Here is a 9,454-nt window from a genome sequence, read left to right on the forward strand (position 1 = left end):
ATATTATGAATCCAAATCACTTTTCTTTTGTAGACAACAATAATAACTCAATTTCATTTCACGGTTACTCAAAACAACTTCATGAATTTCTGCGATATTTTCTGGCGTTAATATTAAATTTTAGACATGTATGGGAATGAACGTTTGATGAGGCCTCTTAACAAAAATATTTTTTTACAAACTGGTCGTTTCTAGTGTCTTTATGCTCCTAACTATGCTAAAAGTATCTCTTAAAAGGCTGTGACTATTTTGGTTAAATTATTTGATTCGATACCTTTATATCGAACTTCTTAGAACAAATTTAGTTCATGTTCAAAATAGTTTTAGCATATCGAATGAAACGAATATAAAATAAATAATTGTAAAGTAAATAATAGTAAAGTTTGCACAGATGTGTATTTAATTTAGATGAAAACTTCTAGGAAAGTCATTTTTGGAAATAGTACGATTAACAATAATTTTTAAGCCTTCGAGATCCTCTTAATAATGTACTGATTACCCTAGGCAACAATTCGTTATAGGGCCTTGAGTTCATCGACCTCTAAACTTTTGTTGTAAAGGGAGAAAACAGCATTTTGTTGAATGGCTTCCAATAGCTTCAGGCACCATCTTTCAGATCACTAATAAGAAAAGAATGCATCGGAATTGAGTTTGATAAAAGTGACATTCACGGCATGCCGAGAAGATATTCACGGTCCATGGTCATAAAGAAACAAAAAGATCCTGCAAATTTTATTATTTTGACGTTTTATTTAGTTAATCACCAGGTTTCTCTGTGAGTACAAACTCTTATTTTAGTTTGATTCTCAAACTTCAATTGTAGGTACAATACTATAATATTATAATGCAGAAAATGCCTCAATTATTTTCGACAAGCTTGAAGTCCACACACGTTGCTCTGACTGGGTTCTTGTTTAATGTTAACCTATATATTGCATTCTAAGTTTATGTATTGAACTACATGGTTTATAGTTTATTTTTCAAGAAAAGCTTTCTTTTACATGTATTCAGTGAAACTGTCAGTAGATCTGTTTGGCTTTTTGCCATAATTGTCTCGTAGTAGGGGGTGCTTTACGTGGTGGAACATAGTTCCACTAGTCTAACTCTCTGGAGTTATGATAAAAGAAGATATTTTACGATTTACGGATTTTATGAACAGGTGTGCTTATCGATCGCTTTCCAACAGGATAACGATCCGAAACACAGCCCGTAATTCATTAGTCGCTGGTTCCATGCATAGTCAACGATTTCAGCTTATTCAGTCACCAGCACAAAGTCCCAACTTTAGACAATTAAGAACCTGTGGAGCAGATTGTGCAGAAAATAGTAACGTTAGTGGTTGAAAGTATGTCGAGATGTGTAATAGAACACAAAGATCTTTGGACCAAATACCAAACTGTGTAGATTAAAGCCATTCACTTTTTACTAGTTAAACTGCACCTAATGACTTTACTTCAGTTTTGTGGTATTTCTCTTTTGGTAACAGTATTTAAATTGTTATCTTAAATGCTTAGAACAATCAAGTGTAAGAGCAGAATGAAATATATACTTATCTAAACTCCGAGATCACCCAAACCCATAGGTTAATGCTTTAGTACATTCCTTTGGATCTTAAGCCTACCCAATCTCTGGTCAAATTTGAGCTGTGATAAAGAGTTTTACGGCACTTAAAAAGCAAAAGTGGCGAACATTGGAAGGGGTTTGCTCCCCTCTTATGGCTTTACAGGTATATATGGGTATTTCATAACGTACAATCTTAAAAGGCCCCACTGTGAAATCCAATTTATTTGTTTATCTCAGCTTTTCCACAGCCGATTTGTTATTGTTTTCATTCAGTATGTGTTGAGACTCGGCGGTGTACGGTTAGGTCTATGCGCTGTGGCGTGATTACCGCAGCGCATTTAATGACTCCGACACACGCACACTCAAATGTACAAACATACTTACAAAGCAGCGTTTCCTGCATTCTTAGTATAGAAAATTTACATAGTCAGAAAGGAATTAAAGACAGAAAAATATATTATCTAAAATCGCTGCACATTAAAATTGATTTTATTTGTTATATTATATTTGTAAAATATCGGCGCGAAGAAGAAGAGCGCAGAGAGCAGAGTTTATTTCGCAGTCGAAAGTGCACAGGCACACGTCGTGCGTCTATAATTATACAAGAACAAATACATTTATTGTGCTAAGTGCTACATACATACAAACATATATGTATGTGTGTATGTTTGTATGTATATATGTATAGGTATTTGTGTGCAAAGAAAAAAGTGTTCAGAAATACTACGCTGCAATGACGGGAGTGCACACAAACACACTGATCTTAACGTCTGTCTGAAAGTGTTTTCGTAATATTCGCAAACTCGTTTGTTTGTTGCTGTTATTGTGATATTTATGCCGCTATTGTTTGTGTTATCAGCATTGTTGAACACGCCAGTGTATATATTTGAGGAATGAACAGCGTTAATAGTTTGCGTTTGTGTGGAAGTGCTGCGTCTTGCTGTTTGGGTGTGTATGTTTATAGGCGTGCTGCCCGTTTATTAGTGACGCATGTAAACAACAACAAGGTGAGCCCAACATAACACCACTACAAAGGCAATCGAAGGCTTTACACCAACACATAGGCGATTTCCACGCACACAGGTGCATTATACCACACACACAAGCGCAATTCTACACATACACTCGCGTATTCAGGCAGAAGAGAGAGAGCGTGCGTTAACTCGTTCGCGGTTTGCTCGGCGTTGTATGCCGGCGACGTCGACGCCGACGTCCATCGCAACGTAATTGCCTTTTGTCGTGCGCTGCCAAATGCAAAAGCAGCGAGCGAAACCGTTTAAATTGCGACTGTGCCTGCTGTACGTTTAGCAAAACGTTTTTCAATTTGTGGCGAAAAAGACACAATACTCGAGTGGAGGAAGGACCTCAGCGCAAACAAGGAAAAATATTTATTAAAAATACAAAAATTTATTAAAAAGTGAAACTTATAAATTGAAAGAGAGAGTTAGTAAACTCGACAGTTTTCTAGTGCTAATGAAGCAGACAACACATAACGGCGAAAATAAACTAAAAGCAATGTGCGCTTGCAAACACAAAGTGAACGCGTAGTATAAAAAACATTTTTACAAACATAAACCGAATTTATTTAAGAAAAAATCTAAGCTTGCCAGTGAAAGTGTCAGAAAATACTTAAAAATATTACAAAAAAGATGTCTAGACATAAAATGTGCTAAAAATTGAAATTGAAAGAAATTTTTCTTTTGCAATATTCTATTGAAATTCCCGTGCATCAAGGCAACAGTTGCGCATTTCCGCTTCCGCTTTACGGTTTGCTGAACAAATTACTTGTTACAGACCAAACTTCGCGCATCCTTAAACAAGGCGTAAAATTAGCCTAAATTTCAATATTTAACAAGTAAAAGACAAAAAAGTCAAACAAAACGCAAAATGTCTGTGCCAATGCTGTTGACCCGTACAAACACTAGCACCTCCCTAGTAGGCATGGAGCTGACCGATGCGCTGCTGCTGGACGAGCACATAACAAGTGTATGTATTTCATAATTATTGGAATGTTTTGTTTGTTTCTTTTTATCAAAGCAAAGTGTTTATGTTAATTCATTATGTTTGCATATATGTAGTAGTACCTACAACCTCTAATAAGGCGCTTGAAGGTCGAAATGTTTTTAAATGTTTGGCTGTCGCACGCTGAGTTCGCGCATATCTGGTGCTTAAAATGCAGACCTTGTGTACAAAAATAATCGATTTCACAAACCAAAAGTGCGCCGAACACTTCCTGCTGCAACAGCTGTCCTTTCCCTCGCTTCCATTTTTCATTTCTCTTTTTTTTTGCGTTTTCAACAAAATTGATTGTCTGCCGTCGCGTAGTAAAGCTCTCTGCCAAGCCAAACACATGCTCTCAAGCACACAAGTGTATACATTGAGTGCTCTTTACCACTCTGCCCGTGTAATGCTGCTCCTTTGCCTCGTCAGCTGTGCGCGCCCAGCAACTGGGCAAACCCCTAGCTTGGGCCAGGCATTTGGCGCAAAAACGAGTGTATCTACGAGCGCGTTTCTCAGGTGACGTCGTCAGTGTTCTGATTTCCATTGTTTATTGTGTTTAGCACAGTTTTGTGTTGCAGCACACTCGGCTCTCTGATTTGCGCTCTCCACACCATAAATGTTTTTGATCTCTTTTATGTGTTTTATAGCAACAATTTCGCCGCGCTGGCAATGTTGTCAGTATGCCGCCAAGTTGTTGTTTTTTCGCCTATTTTTCGTGTACTTTTGTGGCAACTGTACACTGTGAGATATTTCTGTGTGCAATGGAATGGTACAAAGTACAGTTCATGCGATAAATAAATGAATAATAAATATTCCCACTTGAGATCGATGTGTTGTGTTGGCTGGTTGGACGGCTCGGCGACTGCACGGGCTGTTTGACTTAATGCTCTCCAATCTTTATCGCATCAGCTGTGGGTTTCTGAGCGCATTCAGTAGCTTGATTACTTCATGAAATGCTAGAGTTTGAGGAAAATTTAGTACTCCAAAGAAAGTTGTGTATTCAATTATTAGTAATCACATTTTAGTGGCCTATATTCATAAACTGTGGCTAGATATAAAGAGTTGAAAGTGATTAATAAGTGTTGAAAAATGAAGACATAATCATTTAAGAATTTTAAAGAACTTTTGACAGATTTTGATTTTTGCGGCTAAGAATTATTTATTTGAATCAAACGTTTTTGAAGAAATTGTGCTCTGTATATGTATTTTTAATCGCTCTATTTTTTATAAAAAGTATTTAATGCATTACTTGTTGTTTGGCATAAAGCTACTCTTTGAGTTAATTTTGTTAGGCATTTTTTCGATTTTCGCCCATTCTGCTTTGTTATATGGTTTCTATGATGAGATCATTGCTATTTTTGCAAAGCATATTTTCTATGTTGTTGTTTCTTATTATCAGTCCAGTCTAAAAAAGTACTAACAAACATACATACATATGTACTATACATCCATGTCAATGCATGGTTGGACATACATATATGTACATAGTATAAATTGGTTCAAATTGAATTTAGTTACGCAAACAAAGATTGTATATATAATACATATGTATAAATATGTACATACAAGAGGAATATGAAAACTATGCAAACCTAAAAACATGCAAAAATTGTTTGCCGCTTTGAACCAGTGAAAGCTCAAGCGGATCTTCAGTGAAATAATAAAAAAAAATTAAAACTATGAATATTATTGCTTTGTTCTACTTCCTATACTTCTACCATATCAAAAGTCGAATTAATTTGAAATTGTGCGAATTATTCACTAAACGGAAACAAAGAATTGCACTTTGCTCGCTTAAGCACTTAATCAACATATTATATTAAACAAATAATGAGAGAAACATTTTTAAACCATCACCGACAACAATTACACACACATTCAAATTCATAGATATGCTGACATTTTCTTTGTTCTCAATTGAGAGACAGACAACGCGGCGCCAATTAATTAAATTACCCAATTTCCAATGCAAATTACAACGAAATATGACTGAAAATTGTTGTTTTGTTTGAATTTGCGGCGCTTGAGTGCTAAGCAGGGAAAATAATATTGATTTAAATGAGTATTCTTCACGTCAACATATGTATGTATGTGCATATGTGTGTGAATAACTTGTGTTTGCTTTGTCTATAATTCAGAAAAAGTTCCGACGATTGTACAATCGAGCAACCCAGATAAAGGTTGTCTACTTTGATTTACTTACGTACATACAAGCTTACACAAATGCATTGCCTTAATGGCAATTCGCTTCAGTCACGCTTACTGGTTACTATGTAATGCCAAATGCTAATGTAATTGTTGACGTATTTTGCTGCGTTACGTTTCTGAGCAAAATTGTTGTGACAAGTTTCACGTGCCGCGGTTCAGAGCTTAAAGCTTTGTTTTTATTACGGACTTTTAAAAACTATTTTTTTATTTCATCTCCCATGAACTAACATGCTAAAAACTTTTAACACTGCTTGAAATTAAATAAACAATATTTAATAATAAAAACAATAGAATAAATATAAGTATTTTTTTTATCAAAAAAAATAAAATTTAAAAGAATTCAACGAATGAAATAAAATTTAAAAAATTTATGCTTGTAAAATATTCCAAAAAAGTTAAATATTCAAATATTATTTTTTCTCCTATACAAAAAATGTTCCCTTTTCCTTTTCTTTAATCAAAAATAATTTCTTTCGATTTTCTGTATAAAATATTATTGGAATATAAAGGTCAAATTTTATACTGTCAATAAACCGATTTCAAACTTGCTCACCTCAATTCTTCTGCATTCACATCACAAAACGTGTTAATTGTCTAAAACGTGTCTCTAAAGGTGCTTACATATATACACGTAGTTATATTAACAATTAAATTAAATTGAACACGTTTGTATGTGATATCATCTGAGCAAATAAAAGCGGATTTTGTATTTATATTCAGATTTTAATATTGCAGTTGACGTCAATGCTGTGAATTTTAAAATACTTAAAAAACAAAAAATAAAAAATGAAATAAAATAAAAATAAAATAAATCATTATTATTATTTCAAATATAATTTTACTCTGAAAATATTGTAAATTTTTTGTAACGTTGAGTAAAGGTCTGGCATGTTTTTAATTATGGGATACTTAAAGTTTCATTTTTCAGATTTAACAGTTTTTTTTTTATAAAAAAAAATGTTTCCAAATTACTTTACTATATTCCTCACACTTTCCAAGCTTTTGAAACTTAAATTGATTTTTATAGGAGAAGTAATAAAAAAAAATTTAATATAATACTAATAATAATACTCAACGATTACACGGGCGCAATTCGCGAACGAGCGGAATTAGCTGAGTCATAAAAGGCAAGAGAGTTTAAGCGTTGCGATCTTAAGTTGCTCCGCTACAGAACCAAAATTAAGAATTGGATTACAGTTTACAATTTTTAAACGTTACTTGCTAAGAGTAGATAAAACAATGTTTTTAATGGTAAAGAGTGAGTCTGTTAGATCAAATGTGCCGTAATGAGAATTGAAATCATGACATATGCGGCGGAATGGTTCGTTTAACTCAAAATTTGTTCTAGAAAATTTTAAAGATAATAGAAATGAAAAAGATAAGAGAGATGGGCTACAGACTGACCCATTCATGATTGTCCACCCAAACCAATTGGAACCAAAGTATAAGTGTATGTGGCGGCACTCATGCTTTGGCTCTCCAGAGTATGGTGCAGGTGCATGCACACGTGCTTTGGGGCGCTGATCAACGCATTGTTTTGATCTACGTGCTTCTAGCAATAGAAAGCACTGTGGGGTTAGGCCTTCGCAGGCAGGAACTCACGTAAAACCACAACGGACTCTGACCCATTCATGAGTTTTAAGTAAAAATTGCTTTTAACGGACTCTAACTTATCCGAATGGACTTGGTAACTAAGTTTCCAAATCACAGCAGCATACTCACCAGAGATGTAAAAAGAATTTTTCTGGTAAGCGGATCTCTAAATTCTTTAAAAACTGTGGAAGATGCGTGAATATTAAAATTGAGTTTGGGGTCCATAGTTACTCCCAGATCAACAAAACTGCACACTTGCTCCAACCTAAAGTTTTATATTGCGTATGAAGTAGGGTCTACAGCTCTAGGTGAAAAGCACATCGCTCTGCATTTTTTAAGGTTCAATGACATTTCTATCACACCAAGAAGGTAGATTGTTTAAGTCTGTTTGAACTGACATATTTCGCTGTTTGAAGCATATCTTAAATGTATGCGTTAAAAAGTACATATGTATGTATTACTCATATCACCCAAAAGTTGTAAAATTATAACAGAGCTATTCTTTCCAGCAAGAATTTAATATCCGCTAAGCATTTTTTCCAGCAGTGACTCATCTGCTGTCCATTAGGCAATACAGAGCCATATGTTTCAGCAATAACAAGAATTTTTGAATGATAATTTCACGATTACACCATAAAAAATTGCATGTTTCTTCAAAAAACCTGCAATGATGATTTTAACTCAATTTTTTAATTAGATACACACCAGGTGTTGCTTTAGAGCGTATTGAATGCGTCAGAAGGGTCGCCAATGGCTTAAAGAATGTGTGTATGTACGTTTAAACTGTAGTAAGCTTTAACGTCGCTTCATAAGAGTCCAACTACAAAAACAGCGCTTTGTTATTTGCTATCTGTTGTTGTGTTAGCAACGAATGAGTCATCATGCTTATGCCATAAGGCCAAAGAATGCAACTATTTAATATGTGTACAAATAAAACTTCTTTCACACTTTTCACAACCTCGCTTATGCACACTTATCTCCTTTATACACATTAATACCGTTAAAAGCGTGATAGCAACAAATCCAGCTGTTTCAGTTCTGCGCGTGCGCTCTAGCGCTACTCCAGAGTGGAAAGGACATTAACATGTCGTTTAAAAAATTACAAAAATTCACGCAAAATTTGTGCAAGAAAACAAAAGTCATCGCGTGCTCGACTGCGTTGCTATGTGCTGCGGCTGTTCGCGCTAACTGTTAGGCGCTTTAAAAGCGTTCGGAGTAAATTCAATTAATTTTTGGCAAATATTGAACAAAAACGACAATAACAGCAACAATGTAACAGAATTATGCGTGAGAAAGGCAAATTATTATAAAAGCTGGTGTCTAAATATCGGCTTAGTGAGTGTCTATTGTTTGGTTTGCTACGAAATTTTGGGCTGAATGCAGGAAATGCAACTTGCGGTCATTTTAACTTTACTGAATGTGCAAATGACGAAGCCGTAAAGGATATTGATTTTTGACATATTGTTTTCAAAATCTCTGGCCACAGTAGTGCGAAATATTTCTGCAAGATATTTGGGAAATGAAAAATTTTAAACTTTTTCAATTCCATTTTTAAACGAAATAGCCAGTGTTATGTATTCATTTAATTTTAAAAGCAAAGCAGACATACACATATATTTACATGCACATATACATCATTCTGAACTTATTTAAAATTTTTTGAATAAGTGCGATGTTGGTCTGTGGCATAAAAGCTCTCGCACGTGCTGCTCTTCGGTCGTCTGCTAATTAGCTTTATTACTTGGCATGTCGCAAAACCAATCGTATTTAGCTGCCAATTGTGGTTAGTTCATTTATATTGTTTTTTCCTTTTTGTACGAAATTCGTATTAGAAATAATTGTTGGCAATTTTTCGGCAGCATGTGACGGGCAACGTGTGCCAACTGTCCTTTGCGTGTACAACTCAGTAGCTTTAATGACTTTCTCAAAATTTATTAAAAAGAAAAATGAAATTAGGAGCACAAAACTCGATTTTTAAAGTTAAAATAATTTTAGTTTTAATTTTTTTAATTATAAATCAACCCATTTTATATAAAGAAATTTTTTCTTTAATAAAAAATATTTTCAAATGAATATTTAAAAAAAAATA

General features: G+C 34.4%; 1 protein-coding gene across 2 annotated transcripts in view; it reads left to right on the forward strand.

Moving 5' to 3' along the window:
* The first annotated feature begins 1,863 nt into the window (after positions 1 to 1,863).
* LOC108977908 (glycerophosphocholine phosphodiesterase GPCPD1-like) overlaps positions 1,864 to 9,454 on the forward strand; it is a 15,080-nt gene continuing 7,489 nt past the window's right edge. Inside the window, exon 1 of one of the 2 annotated variants that reach the window (XM_018947881.1) lies at positions 1,864 to 3,549. In XM_018947881.1, coding sequence (XP_018803426.1) covers positions 3,451 to 3,549 — 99 coding nt within the window. In that variant the 5' untranslated portion in view covers positions 1,864 to 3,450. The remainder of the gene's footprint in view (positions 3,550 to 9,454) is intronic. The other variant, XM_018947882.1, reaches the window with a different exon arrangement.

The sequence above is a fragment of the Bactrocera latifrons genome, unplaced genomic scaffold, assembly GCF_001853355.1.
Source record: "Bactrocera latifrons isolate USDA-ARS-PBARC rearing strain unplaced genomic scaffold, ASM185335v1 scaffold_97, whole genome shotgun sequence".
Lineage (NCBI taxonomy): Eukaryota > Metazoa > Arthropoda > Insecta > Diptera > Tephritidae > Bactrocera > Bactrocera latifrons.